The 15,018-nt window shown below is 42.5% G+C and overlaps 1 protein-coding gene across 12 annotated transcripts in view; it reads left to right on the forward strand.

Annotated features, from left to right (window-relative positions):
• Cit (citron rho-interacting serine/threonine kinase) overlaps window positions 1-15,018 on the forward strand; it is a 164,037-nt gene that overhangs the window by 80,766 nt on the left and 68,253 nt on the right. For all 12 annotated transcript variants that reach the window (XM_074061228.1, XM_074061229.1, XM_074061231.1 and 9 more), the window contains 6 exons: window positions 5,033-5,138; window positions 6,055-6,198; window positions 7,463-7,582; window positions 12,586-12,756; window positions 13,018-13,068; window positions 13,988-14,041. In XM_074061228.1, coding sequence (XP_073917329.1) covers window positions 5,033-5,138; window positions 6,055-6,198; window positions 7,463-7,582; window positions 12,586-12,756; window positions 13,018-13,068; window positions 13,988-14,041 — 646 coding nt within the window. The remainder of the gene's footprint in view (window positions 1-5,032; window positions 5,139-6,054; window positions 6,199-7,462; window positions 7,583-12,585; window positions 12,757-13,017; window positions 13,069-13,987; window positions 14,042-15,018) is intronic.

The raw sequence follows: 15,018 nt of genomic DNA on the forward strand, positions 1-15,018 counted from the left end.
TTGAACCCCCAGCTCTGCTTCCAACACCCACCCACAAATCATCTTGATGTGATAGGAGCAGGTGGAGTTTGTAGGGTTAGCTTTTCCTTATCCCTAATGCCATGGGGATAATAATACCCACCTCATAGGATTGTGGGAGATCCAGTGAAGTAATCTGGGAAGAATAAGCACAATGTCACATAGTACGTACCTGGCAAATGGCCACTGCTAATCATGATGAGCGTAGTAGCATTAATTTTCTTTCCTAGATTGTTCTTTCCTGGAGGCCAGGAATTGTGGCTTCCTTTATTTTATTCCTTCCATAGCGGGGTTTTTCAACTTGATCTTGGCTGGATAGTTGTGTGGGACAGTCCTGGGTGGTGTAGGTTTTGAGCAGTATCTCTGGCTTCTATTTACTGAATGTTAATAGCATCCCTACTCCTAGTCATGAAAGCAAAAACAAAAACAAAATCGTCTCGAGACATTGCCAGATGTCCCTGGTACTGTTCACAAAGATCAAAACTTTTATGTTCTCCCATATATAATATACATGGTGATATATTTGTGTGTGTCTATCAGAAAACTGAGAGACTGTCCCATTCCAAGGTCAGTGAAATTCCATAATTCCATAATTCCATCATTTCATTCCTGTAGTTCATAGCCTTAAGAGTTCTGTTCAGGGGCAGGAGTTTTGCAAACTTTGCTTCAAGCACCAATAGTATCAGCCTTTAAGTAAAACCATGTTTGATGAAGTGGTCATTTTAGGAAGATTGTAGACCAGGAAGTTGCTGCTTGAACATAAAGAGGTATGTTTGGTGGTACCTCGGTGACTCTTAAGACCAGCTTTGGATGGAACCCCTCAAGCTATGATTTACATTGTGGTCAATTCTAGGATAATGCCATCACCAGCCATAATTTGATGTCACTTTGAAAATCAGAAGGATGGCTAATGAAAATCCTAGAAAAAAATGAGTTGTGATTCTTTTTCAGAGTATCTATTGGGGTATATCAATCCATTGCCTTAAGAAATATATATTTAGAGCTTGCCATTGGTGTTGGGAATTGAATTGCCTTAAAAGTCTATATGTGAAAAAAAATGGAATATGAATATTTTAAGTTGAGTCTTAGCAATCTTTAGTATATTTCTTAGTCTATTAGTATAGTTCTAGAAAATCATGGAAGTGATATATTATAGTTGACTTAGAATAGTCACTTAATCATTGTCTGACACTTCTATCTTGTTTTGAAATTCATAGCCCACCACAATTAATGTTAAAATTGGGTTCCTAGTCAAACAGTGACCACACATGGCCCAGCCAAAATGTCACAGTGGAACCAAATGCTTATGATAGATCTCAGTTTTGAATGCCTAGACCCAATTTCTTTTAATTGGCATCACAGTTCTTAATCCTGGCTGTCCACTAGAATCTCTTGGGAGCTTAATAAAAATGGTGCCGCTTCCAATCTGTGTGTCTCAGATTTAATTGGTTTAGGTGGGCCCTGCACATAGTATTTGTCAAAATCTCTCCATCTCCAGGTGATGCTAATATGCAGCCAAAGTGAGGATCAGGGAAGGTTGGAAGCTGCAGTGACCTTTCCCCCTCCTCCTCCAGCCTCATCTTCCAATCCCATTATATTTATGCAATTGTTGCTATAAGTCAGGTTTAGTCACAGCAATCCTACCAGAGCTTTTTTTAGACATGATTTTTAAAATTTATTCTTAAAAATGGTGTCTAACATATTCATTCTGAAGAGCTCTTAATTGCTGTACTTAGAACTTCTAAACAGTAACCATTTGTCAAGCATCAAAATAGCAGAATGAAGGAGTTGGACCTCGGGTGACAAGAAGAACTGTCACATCATCTTCTGTCAGTGCTGGCAGTGCATCTTCTGGATTCTGAGCCCCATTAATGAGTGACCTAGAAGCTTTTTTTCTAGTGAGGGGATAAGCAATCTGCTACCCACAGCAGCACACTTTCAACATTAAGCATTACTAGAACCTGCCCTTCATGTGCCATTAAGTTTTTCGAATGATATCCCACCATCATAAACTCCTATCTAAAAGGGGCCAGTTTCATGACTATGCACAAAGAGCTCTGGCCTGTGTTGTCATCCCTGACTCATGTCATGTGTGTCATGTGAGTGTCCCTGTACTACTGAAGGGCCAGAGATGATCTGTCCTTCCCTTGGGTGGTTTTGATCTTGTTCTCTAACCCATCCACCCAAGTACAATCAGGAATAAAGGAAACAGCAAAGGAAACTCAATGCCAGGCCAAGCAATCCATTTCATTCCATATGAAAAGGAAAGCGTGCATGTGTGTGTGTGTGTATGCATGTGTGTTTTGACTAGAAAATAGGCTTGTGAGAGGGTGTTAAATTTTTAGCCCAATGTGAGATTTTAAAAAAGATTTATTTCTGAATTTCAATCTCTGTTGCCCGTTTCTATTGAAACCAATGTGAATACTAGCACAGAGCACATTTCAAGAGACTGAGGTCTGTAAGGCCTGTGCTATTTACAGCATTGCATAGGTAGTAATAATAAAAATAGTATGATACTAGTAATTGGTGGCATTTATTGGACCCTCTCGAGGCTCCAGGCACGGTGCTAAGGGCTCTACGTGCACTCTGTCATTTGTTACGGGAGTGGTTGAGAGTCATCTCCATTTACAGCTGAGGAGACGGAGGCTCAGAGCGGCCACACAGCTCTTGAGCAGCAGGGTCAGATTTTGAACAGACTCACTTGGTCACCCTACCGCGTGAGTACAGAGAACCGTCACCGGAATACAGCAAGCCAGCACTATTGACCAGCCCTGTCAGAGGTGTTTTGTGTTGCTGCAGGGCTCTGACCTCTTTCAGGCAGGGAAGCAGTTTGGGGCAGCAAAAAGCAGAACTTTTACCTGCTGGTAAGACCCAGTGCCCATTGATAACCAGCTCCTGCAGTCCTGTTACCAAGGCAACAAAGACCAGACTATGGCTCCTCCATGTCCCTCCATACATAAGACTCTTTACTGGCTATCGCCCAGCCTTGCCCTTCACTTATCCCAGTGTTGTACCCAGGATACCACCAATAAGGGACGCTGCCTCAAATGGGAACCTTGATCTCCACCCATTGTTAACTAATCTCAGTGTCTCTCTCCCCTTCCCTCCCTCCCTCTCATCCTACCTCCCTCTCTTCCTCCCTCCCTTTCTCTCTCTCTCTTTCTTTCTCTCCTTTCTGTGGAAGAGCGTTCTTCTCATCCACTTCCTGGATGGCCTGGCCTGCTATGTCATTTTTGTGATATTTTCCAGAGTGTTACTTCAGATACATTAAGCCAGCTTCACACCCATAGTTCCCTCTTGAGATCAACAGGAACTGTTTATCAATGGGCAGGCTACTTAACATCCCTGGACCCCAATTTCCTTATCTATAACATGAAGACAATAGGTCAAGTCTGCCTCATAGAGTTGTCGTGGGAGATCAAGAGTTAAAACATGCCTGGCATTTTAACAGACCCAGTAATGAGGACAGAGCTCAGTCCGTGCATGAGTTTCCTGTTGATTCTATACCAGATCATCACTTAGTGGCCTAAAAGAACACCAGTGTGTTATCTTGTAGCTGTGAGGGCCAGAAGCTGAAATCTGTCTAGACGAGGCTGCCCTCTCACTAGAGGCTCTTGGGGGGAGAATCAGTCTCCTTGCCTTTTCCAGCTTCTAGAGGCTGCCTATGTTGGTTGGCTCGTGGACCCTTCCTTCATTTTCTAAACCAGGAATAATCCCTGTTACCCCTTCTCCCCTTCTTAGCTTCCATCTCTCTTTTTGGTGGAACTGCGGTTTGAACTCAGGGCTTCCTGCTTGCAGAGCAGGCTCGCTACACCTCCAGTCCATTTTGCTTTGGTTATTTTTGGAGATGGTATCTCATGAACTAGTTCCCCAGGCTGACCTCAAACCACCATCCTTCTGATCTTAGACTCCTAGGTAGCTAGGATTACAGGCATGAGCCACAGGAACCCTGCTTCAGCTTCAATCTTACAAGATCTTTGTGCTTCATTGGGCCTGTCCTAATATCCAGGATAATTTCCCCTTTCAAGTTAATCACAACTACATAGTCCCTTCTGCCATGTGTGGTAACATATTTGTACCTTCTGGGGAGTGGGACATAGACATCTTTGAGAAAGGGAGTGGGGCATTATTTGGTTCACCATCATAAGCATTAGCTATTTTTATAAAATGAAAAAGAATCAAACTGGCTAGCTTGGGGAAGGAATAAACATACTTTGATCAGTATAGTAACCAAAAACACTTATTGTGTTAGCCCTGTCTTGCCTTGGGGCCTTTGCCTCTGTTATCTTTTCTTCCTGTCAAATCCTTGTATGGCCAACACCGTCTGGTCCTTCATGTCTCTGGCCAAACATCACCTCCTCTGAGAAGCCCTCTCTGATCATCCTTACTTAAAATGGCTCCTAGCCCCATTTTCTCTGTCACACCATATTGTGTATATCAAATCATATCATATTATATCACATTACATCGAATCATATCACATCATCCTGTATCCTTCTTTTGCAGTAGTCATTCTTATCTGTAACATTTTTGTTTGTGAATCTGCCTGATTCATTGTATCTGCCCTATAGAGAATATTAGCTCTAGGAGAGTGGGGCCCTTGTGTGTCTTGTTCACTGCTGTGTGCCAGTACCTGGCACAGAGTGTGAGCACAGTACATATCTGTTGAGTGTGTCAGTGAATGGAGCCACGTCGGGCACAGTGCTCACACTGTCCCTGTGGTAAATTCTTTCATTGTCATCTCACCTTACCGATGTGCAAACCAAGGCTCAGCAAGGCTGAGTCCTTGCCTCAGGTCAGTGGCAACTGAGTTTGCACCTGGTTCATCTGCTTCCAGAGTCCTTGCTTCCTTCCACTTCCCTGCCTCATGGCTTTGATGTCATTAGAAGCTGCTTGAGCCAGCTTTGCTGGTGGCCACAGAGCACTGGCAGGTTCTCCATCTCTGCTGCAGTTTCCAAGCACAGCTCCCTGGCTCACTTGCAGACCACTTGACGTTGGTTCTTTTTCTATCCAGGTCTGTTGTGTCGGGTCTGGACTCCCCTGCCAAGACAAGCTCCATGGAAAAGAAACTTCTCATCAAAAGCAAAGAGTTGCAAGACTCTCAGGACAAGTGTCACAAGGTATTTATCTCTGCAGTCGGCCTCCTTCCTCGGTCCAGGATCCTCCCGTCAATATATGCCAAGGGATCTGCCTGGGGCCGCTGCTGGCGCTCAGCCTCCTGATCCATAGAGAGCGAGGCCCTGCCCTCCCTCGCTGAAGTCGCTCCTCCATCAGCTCAGAGGGAGATGAATTCAGGCCTTGACGTTGCTGTAAATCCTTTAAATCTTAACCAGAGGAGGCCCTGGATTTAAAACGGTCCATTTCTCAGCATGACCCAGCCGATGTCTGCTTCTTCCGGCAGGTGGCGTGGGTCCTCACCTGTGGCTGACATGCATCCCATCTGCTTTGAGTGATTCGAAGTCTCTCTTCCTAGTCTTTAAAAACTCCTGCTTGTGTCACTGCGGCCACTGTGTTGATTATGCTCAACGTCTCTTAACACTCACTGTTCCTGCCCAGAGGCAACTCTCTGGAAACTAATAAAAGCCACTGCTTGCCTGGGACTCATAAGAGTGCAGACGAATAATTATCTCCTTGCCCTGTCCTGGATTTGTCCTCTAGATCTTTGCAAGGAGATGGGGGGGATCAAGATGGATTTGGGATAAAAATTAAAGTGACGTCTGCAAAACCAAAACCAAAACCAAACCAAAAAAAGCAAATCAGGTGAAAAATGATGATTGTGGCTTCCTTGCTAACTGGGTTAGAGAAGTGACCAAGTGCGAAGCGGGACTTGGATGAGAGGAGTGACCTAGCATTTGGTGACTGTCCTTACGAAGAACTGTGCGCTCCTGGGCGAAGAAACAATGGTATTTCCATCCCAACTTTTGGTGAATTAGCAGTAGCCCATACCATCAGGTGGTCTTCAGGGGCTGCTTGAGATTTAATTGCTCCTAAGGAACCTCCAGGAACACTTTTAACCTGTCGATGTATTTATTTCAGATGGAGCAGGAAATGACCCGGTTACATCGGAGAGTGTCAGAGGTGGAGGCTGTGCTTAGTCAGAAGGAGGTGGAGCTGAAGGCCTCTGAGACTCAGAGATCCCTCCTGGAGCAGGACCTTGCTACCTACATCACAGAATGCAGTGTGAGCCTTCCCCAAAGCCCCCTTTCCTTGGAGGCTGCACTTCTTGTTGTGTGTGTCTCATCCTGTTTCATGATGGCTTCATGAGGCACATCACAGCCAAAATAGTAGAAAGAGAGAGAGAGAGCCAGGAGAGGGAGAGTAGAAATAGCAAGATCTGTGATTTTGAGATTAGTGAGAGCCAGGCATGAGGTCCCTGAGGAATGAGGCTGGACTCATTTCTAGTGGAAATTCCAGGCGGGTTGCTGGTACCACAGAGCCTGGAGATGGGAGTCAGCTGTCACTGCAGCAAGTTGCAAAGGATCCTGAGATCTCCCATCCCAGCCTTTTTGGTCTACATTGTGTCTGCCAACACAATCAGCCTTGGGAACAAAACTCCCAAACCTATATAAGAAAACATAATTCGAATCTGTCTGAAATCAATTTTTTATTCCCTAGAACCAGGGTAGTGACAAGAACACTCAGTCTTTGAAACACAGCCCTCTGTCATTATTTATCATATGACTTTTGTTTTTTTCTTTCCTTCACAAGAATAGACTGTCTTCTCCATTGTCTCGTGAAATTTTTCATTCAGGTGTTTTTTTTTAATGTGCCCAATTAAACAGTCTTCAGAAGTTGAATCACACATTTACAAAGTTTTTCTTACCCCCACAAGGGAGAGGAAATCTATAGAACGTGGCTGATTAAGAATAACTGCTATGTTTCCATACCAGACTTGGCTGCCTTTCAGTGGTGGGTGAAGTTATTCAGCTGTGTATTTCCGATATACATTTCAGTGCCGTTGAAGCACCAAGGCGAGGCTTATGGATGATAGGTGTCCAGGAAAAAATTAGCCAGGAGGTGGAGATAGGCCAACGGACTCTTAAATGAAACTGGGTAGAGTCATTGAATTATTGATATCACAGAAAACACCAGACAGGGATCCAGATGATGGCTGTGAACGCCAAGGGATCCTAATTACTTTTTTAGTCCTAAACATACAAGTAAGTACCTTTGAGGACAGGTAGATGGTGGCAGGAGATGGGTTGATGGAGTGTGTTTCAGGCCGAATCCGTTAAGGCCACAAACTGGCGATGACATTTTTTTGCACCAAGGGGTTTTTACAGGATGAAAACTGGAATCAGCAACCAGCTGGAAGTTGTCAACTTTGGTCCGTCACCCGAAACCATCTTGGTGTCTGTGAAGCAGCATGCAGCTCTCTTAATGAATCTTTTCAACCAGAGCAGGATCCACAGGGCATCCCTATTAAAATCTTTGCTTTCTGCAGAGCTTAAAGCGAAGTTTGGAACAAGCACGGATGGAGGTATCCCAGGAGGATGACAAAGCACTGCAGCTTCTCCATGACATCAGAGAGCAGAGCCGAAAGCTCCAAGAAATCAAAGAGCAGGTATGACTGGTTGCCTGAGAACAGTGGTCACACAGCCAGCTCAGACCTCTCATTTCAGGCATATTTGGGAGACAGAGGGTAGGGCGAGAAAGGAAGAGGAAAGAGGGGGAGCACAAAAGCTATGTAGGTCACTTGGAAACTTCAGGTTCCCTGTGATTTATGTAAATCATACAGAACTTGCTTGTTCCAGGTCCTTTTGATGTCTGTACCCCATAAGGTCTAATGTTTTCAATAAAGATGTCAATTTAAAGCAAGGGTGGGCAAACTTCAGCCTATGGGATAAATCTGGCTTACCACTTATTTTCTGTGGCTGACAAACTAAGATTTTTTTTTTTTTTTTAGGGTTTCAATTTAGTTTGTGTTTGCAAGGTAACCATGGCTCCAGCCCTTTTTGCTCTGGTCATCTTGGAGATAGGGTCTTGCTTTTTGCCCAGGGTGACCTGGACTGCAGTCTTCCTATTTTATGCTTCCTGCTGTAGTTGGGATGACGGGTGTGTGCCACTGTACCCAGTGTTTTTTTCTGTTGAGATGGGGGTCTCACAAACTCTTTTGCCTGTTCTGGCCTGGAACTGTGATCCTTCCCCTCTCAGTCTCCCATGTAGTTTGGGATGACAGGCACATTCCACCGGGCCCCGCTATTGGTTGAGATGGGTGGCGGCGGGGTGGGGTCTTGCGAACTATTTTCTGAGGAATGGCCTTTGTCCATTCGATCCTCCTGATCTCAGCCTCCAAGTAGCTAGGATTACAGGCTTGAGCCACAGGCAGCCACCTAAGAGATTTTTTTTTTTACATTTTTAAGCAGTTGGGGAAAAAATCAAGAAGAAAAATAGTAGTTTGGTGACATGAAAATTTTATGAAATTCAGTTTCAGTGTAAGCAATGTTTTATTGGAACACAGCCATGCTCTTGTTAATTAACATGTTGGTCTTGACTGCTTTTATGCTTCAGAGGTAGAAACTGCCTTGAACTGAAACTGCTCACTCCCAACTTTTTACAGAAAAAGGTTGCCAACCCCTGCTGTAGATGGTTCAGAAAAGTTACTTTTCAGATGTACTTTTAAGTTTTTGAGAGCAGCCAGGATCATTGATAGTTTTATTTATATAATAATGAAATACCCTTGAAGAAAAGCTTGAGCCATTGAGGCCAAGTCAGAATGAACACAGCATATCTGAGTTCAGAAAGCTGTCCCCTGGGTGTTCAGAAAAGAGACTCAAGACCTTTAAAAAAGCCCACTCTTTTTTTCCCCCCCTTTCTAAAAGAGTTTTCTTTTTATATGGTTCATTTTTATATTGCCTCATTGTTTCATTTTTAGCACAGATTTTTCTGTCTTTTGAAGAAACTGTAAATAGAAACTTTAATGAAGAGATGGCGATGAGTAATTGGAGAGCTGAATTATCAGCTGCTGGGCAGCTCTCATTCACTTCAGAAAGTCTAATGGGAGCACACTGATGGAAATAAGCATTTTTGTTTCTGGGTAGCAGAAACTTAGCCATCTGTGTGGTGTGAATGCAAAAGCTCCTGCAAATAACTTGATCCATTGTTTACTCTTCAGAGGGAATGATTACCTCTGGGGTTTTGTTGGCATACTATGTTTATCACCGTAATATTTTTAAATGATGGGTTAATATCCTTTTGCTTGATAAGAACATTATAAATAAATGTGCACAGGACACTTTCCAAACAGATTATCAGGTCTCTGAACAATACTAAGAGATTTTGAAGGGCACACATGCACTTTGAGCAATCTGCTTTGATAGGTGACTCATGCTCCTTTTATCAACATAGTTTTCATCCTAAAAGTTTCAGGAGGTAGGAGTCTTTTTCTTCCATTAGTTCAGTGTGTTTGGAGATTTACTTTTGGGGACATCCTGGGGGAAATGAAAGCTTCGTTTGACCACCAGAGGGAGCAGCTGGTGTCCATGAACTCCATAGAAATAGAATTATCAAGACATTTTGAAAAGGTGTATGCTGATGGTTGAGTTCAAAGAAGTGTCTTTTATGATTCATATCACAGTGGGCATGCATGTGGAGTTTTAGAGTTAATGAATGCTAAACGTTCCATTGAGGGGAGGAAATTTCTTGCCTTTGGATTTTATTTCTCATTGGAAGAAGACTATGTCAAAATGACTTGTGGGTTTTCTGAGAGCAGGATGTTTGCAAACCAGGAGAAAGCTTTTAATGCCTACAGCAAACTTCTAGTATTTGGTTTTCAGCACATTTATTCCTCCCAGATTTGAGATTTATTCCCTGCTTCCTTTCAAAAGCTAATTTTTTATACAACTGTTTTTTTGGTAAATATTTTGCTTTTATCTAGCTACTCTTTAGTGAGTATTTAGACTTGGTTTAAAATAAAAATACCAAAAGTATGTTGTGATAGTTTAATTCATACATCATTAAAGCAATAGCTGATTCTTCTCAGGAGAGGAAACGCAGGAGTTACTTGTGTTTCAGAGTTTCTGGGTGAATTGGACCACGTCTGCTACTTAAGTTCTGAAGCTCCATTCAGAAGACTTGCTTCAGATGGGTCACAGAAGTTGTCTTTGTTTCCCCATTTTGACCTGCTTAACTCACGCCCATGAGTCATTCCATGCCAGCTCTCTCTCAGCTGCTCTTGGAAACAGACCTGATAGCTCAGGAAAGGAAGATGTTGGGGTAGGGCCTTAGGGACAGACAGTCTATCCTTACTCTTGACATAGCACAAAAATTATATTCCCACTTCTCTGATACTAGTTCAAGAATGAAAAGGGAGCCTGAAGACAAAAGTTGCCTGAGACTTTCTTCTGCCTCTTTGCTGCCTTCACAGTTAGGGTTCATGCCTCTGGGCAGGGCTGGTTGTTCCATTAGGCAAGGCAGGCTTGGGGACAAGTGACCACTGTACTTATAGGGTGGCATATATTTTTAATCTTTTTCTTTCTTCTATCATTCAGTCCCATGTAATTCATTCTTGTTTTTCTTGATTTGAATTAGCAGTTTTATGGACCCATTACCTCCTCTACTAGAATTTTGGCAATTCTAACCAAATATTTCCCAGTGATGTGGTCTCAGAGTTACTGAAGCAGAGCCATCAGAGGCCTGTACTCCAGAGTACCTGTCACAGCTCTTTCTTCACATTGGTTTTAGACAGTCCTTTCTGTTGAATAAGCAGCCTCAGAGCAAAACAGTAACTATCTGAATGACAAAAGGCTTAAAATTGCTGGCCATAAAGATCTGATGACAGTCTTTCCTTTATGTGAAACAGGGTCTCACTGTATAGTTCAGGCTGTCCTCCTCTCTCAGCCTCCCTAGTACTGGGATTATAGGCGTGTACCACCATACATACCTGGCTAAAATTAAAATTTAAGAAAAAATTATTCTTAAAGCCAAAGTAAAAAACTGAGCTTTTGGTCAAAGGTAATTGCTTTTATTAATATTAATATTTCCGTATTTATGAATGTAAATATTTTTTCTGTATATGGGGTGGAGATCAAGGAAATTTGTAACAATGTGGCCTCCTGTCTGAGAGGGTCTAGAAGACCTCAGGTAAAGATGAATCATTTCACTCATGGCTCCTGTTCCACTCTGAGGGTTCAGGAGATTGTGAACAGTTATAGAGATCCTTGGTTATACCACCTTTTATCACCTGCTTAGTATGTACCACAGTTCTGAGGTTGGCCTTCAGTAATAGTGTGCTGTTGGGTAGGAGGGAGTGAAATGAGAACCACGCTCTACCTCAGGCCCATGTTTTCCTTCCTCCACTACTGATGATCAATGGAGAATGTGGTTGCATGAAAACTGTCCACTTTTTGTAAGAACATTATCTCCCCTTTAGTGCACATTGGGAGAGCTCCTGCTATAGTTATATAAGAGTTGTACCTGATAACCTGTTACTTAAAAAAGCATTAATTGCAATTTATTGGCCAAAAAAATTCCCTGCTTCACCAGCATGGTGGTTCACACCTGTAATCTCAGCACTTGGGAAGCAGGGACAGGAGGACTATGAGTTCAAGGCCAGCCTGGACTACATAGCCAGAATATGTTTCAAAAAAATTACTGAATTTTATGAATGTCAAAGACAGTTTTAATTTCTCTTCCTTCCACCTAGTCACCTTGGATTAGACAAATGCTCATTCATAATTCTTATACTTAGTCTTGATTTTGCTACTGAAGAATTTTTTATACTTGGGCCAAAAGTTTTCAAAACTATTGGCCATTTCTTTTGGTAAATCCCATCATGAAAAAAAAAAATCTTGATTCAAATGTTCCAGTTTGATTTTAGAAGTTCATTTTAGAAAAGGTTAGGCTTTCTGGTTCACTTTAAAGGGGTTGTTCTGGGGAACAAAATAATTCTTTCCTGGGAATTTTTTCTGCAAGTTATTTGTCCAGAGCCAGCATTCTGTGATTCTCCCAAAATTGAGGGTGACTTGCCTTACAGAAGTAATGTTAAATTTATCCTTCATTTTTGGGCCCAGAAAAATTAATGGTGAGAAACTGACAATGATGTGTTTCACCTTCCTGGATGCTTCCCAATTACCCTCTGGTGCCACCTGGAAGGTTAATTTTAAAATGCTTGCCATATCTAATTGTGTTAGGAGCACATGACTTCCAAAGGACAAATCTATAGCAATGATTACCCTTGGAGAACTAAACGGAAGCAGTTTATCTCTCTGTGTTGAAAGAGCAGCCCTCTGGGCTCTCCCATGTCATGCCTGAAGGTTCTGTACATACTGTGTGGTCTTGTTTACTCAGATGATCTTATTACTACCTGGCTTCCCAATGGGTACTCAGGACACATGTTCTACACGAAAGCAGTTTAAGGATTGAATGTTCTTTCTTCCCTCCTCATCCCGACACCCCTCCCTTTTGCCAATGTGGTGTCTCTTTGTGGATCTTTCTACTCATCTTTTCTCTGTGTCTGTCTGTTTCCACTCTCTCTTCAAGTGTCTTTTCCTCTGTGGTCGATATCCACCCATCTTCACTGCCTGCCTTTCCTTTTTGGAGTTACAGCGTTTATCTTATTCCTTTTAGGAGTACCAGGCTCAGGTGGAAGAAATGAGGCTGATGATGAATCAGTTGGAAGAGGACCTTGTCTCAGCCAGAAGACGGAGTGATCTGTATGAATCGGAGCTGAGAGAGTCTCGACTGGCCGCTGAAGAGTTCAAGCGGAAGGCAACTGAATGTCAGCATAAACTGTTGAAGGTAGTCAGCGCCCTCCAAGAGGAGGCTTTGGGGCACAGTCATGGATAATCTTTCCAAGATACAAGGGCACACTAGCTTAATGAGTGTAGGTCTGAGAAATAATGGGATACCTTAGAAAACTCCTGGTCTTTATTTATAGATGGAAACATCATTATTGCTTAGTATTATTTTGATAACAGAGACCAAGAAAGCACAACAAGTAATGTTGTCTATAAGACTTTTAGATTGTTGACATTTCCTAATATGTTGCATCTTTTATAGGCTAAGGATCAAGGGAAGCCAGAAGTAGGAGAATATTCTAAACTTGAGAAGGTATTTTTTCCATTGATTGGTTTTACTATTTAGGATAGATTGTTTTCCTTTTTTGGGCCATGCTGGGGTTTAAACTCAGAACCTTGTTTGTGCTCTACCACTTGAACCATGCCCACAGCCCTGCTTTAGTTATCTTTCGAACACAGACTTGTTTTTGCCTGAGGCCAGCCTCAGCTGTGAACCTCCTACCTCTTCCTCCCTAATAGGTAGGATTAAAGGTATGTGCTAACTCTACTCTGTCCCCCTTCCCCCTGCCTCTTGGCTGGCCTTGCACTATGATCCTCCTGTCTCTTTCTGCCTCCCAAGTAGCTGAGATTACAAGCGTGAGCTATTTTATGCAGCCCTTGGATCGATATTTTTTAATGTCATTATCAGTGGCCAGTCATTGATTAAGAATACCTTGGCAATGACTTGAGAACTCTCTCAGGTTTATTATATTATGTTTTAGTTTACCTTTTTTGGTGCTGGGGATTGAACCCAGGCATGCTTTCTACCACTTAGCTATGCTCCCAACCTCTCTGTGTTTATTTTGATGGTTCACCTCTGAAGTGACCATGTTTGGCTTTAGCTGCGGTTCTAAAAGAGATAAAAGACATTTTTTTGGTTATTCCTCCTCACAGTGACACATAAACTGAGACAATTAGCAAAGCATGAAAATTCTTATTGTATTATAGGGCACTGGGCAACTTCATTTCTTTTTTTTGTCATTTATGTGTTTGTGGTCCTAGAGAAATTGTCTTCATGGAGGTTTTGCCATGGTTCATCCAAAGACTATAACCTGATAGGCCTGTGTTCTTCCTCAAAAACAAACCCCCAAAACCCCACATAAACCTTGAGGAAGTAGACTGTAGTAAATATAGCAAGATATTATGCTGATTTGCCTTTTGCTTTCTTTATTTCCTGGGATTTTAAATTATAGATCAATGCTGAGCAGCAGCTCAAAATCCAGGAGCTCCAGGAAAAGCTAGAAAAGGTAAGCCTGAGGTGATTTGAGGGGAACTTACCGCATTTCCACATCCCTTTCTTTGCCTCATACTGGAGCACTAAAGATGAGAGAAAGTAGTCACTCAGTGCTAAAGAAAATGAAGGGGTGAGCTATTACCTGAAAATATCAGGGCTCTGAATACATTTTGTTCCTTTTGAGACGTGTCAGCAGTGTTTATTTTTAAAAACCAAGCTGTGTGAGACTCTCAAGTAAAAGTTCTAATTATACTATGATAGAACCCGTGAGGCGGCTCCTCGCACCTCGGGGGGCCAGGCTCCTCATTTTGCTCATTTGTAGGAGAGGCCTGGGCTGCTCTCCACCCAGACTGCTTCCCTCAGAAACGTTCCACAGGAAGGCTAAAGGGTCCCTGGAAACATGCTGTGGGGTGGACAGGGTGGATTTGGTCCATGACAGCTTGCACATTTTGTGCTGATGGCCCTGCTTCTGTATTTATTTTTAAAACTTTGTATTGACTTATTCCACACAGCTTTATTAAGGCGTAATTGACATATAAAACTTGTATGTATTTATGGTATACGACAGGGTGTTTTGACATGCATTTATAACTGAAATTACGAGGCTCATTAATATACTATCACCACTTCATGTACTTACTTTTTTTGTGGTGAGAACATTAAGAGCTGCTTTCTTAGCAATGTTTCAGCCTTCCCTTTATTTGAACACTAGAAGTGTTTAATGAAAGAGCAAAGTGAACGTGGCCTTGGGACACGACTTTTGCATCAGAATGTGTCTGTACATGTTTGCTGGCTTGGTTTAATAGAGATCCTATTTGCCTTGAGACAGGGCCTTGCTGTGTAGTCCAGGCTGCCCTTGAACTCAAGATCCTCTTGCCTTAGCCTCCTGCATGTTGGGATTGCAGGTCTGGGCACTTTTTGTCTTTTATTGTGATTAAAAAAACCCCACATAACCTTAAATTACCATCCTGGCCTTTTCTACGTGTGCAG

The sequence above is a fragment of the Castor canadensis genome, chromosome 18 (assembly GCF_047511655.1).
Source record: "Castor canadensis chromosome 18, mCasCan1.hap1v2, whole genome shotgun sequence".
Lineage (NCBI taxonomy): Eukaryota > Metazoa > Chordata > Mammalia > Rodentia > Castoridae > Castor > Castor canadensis.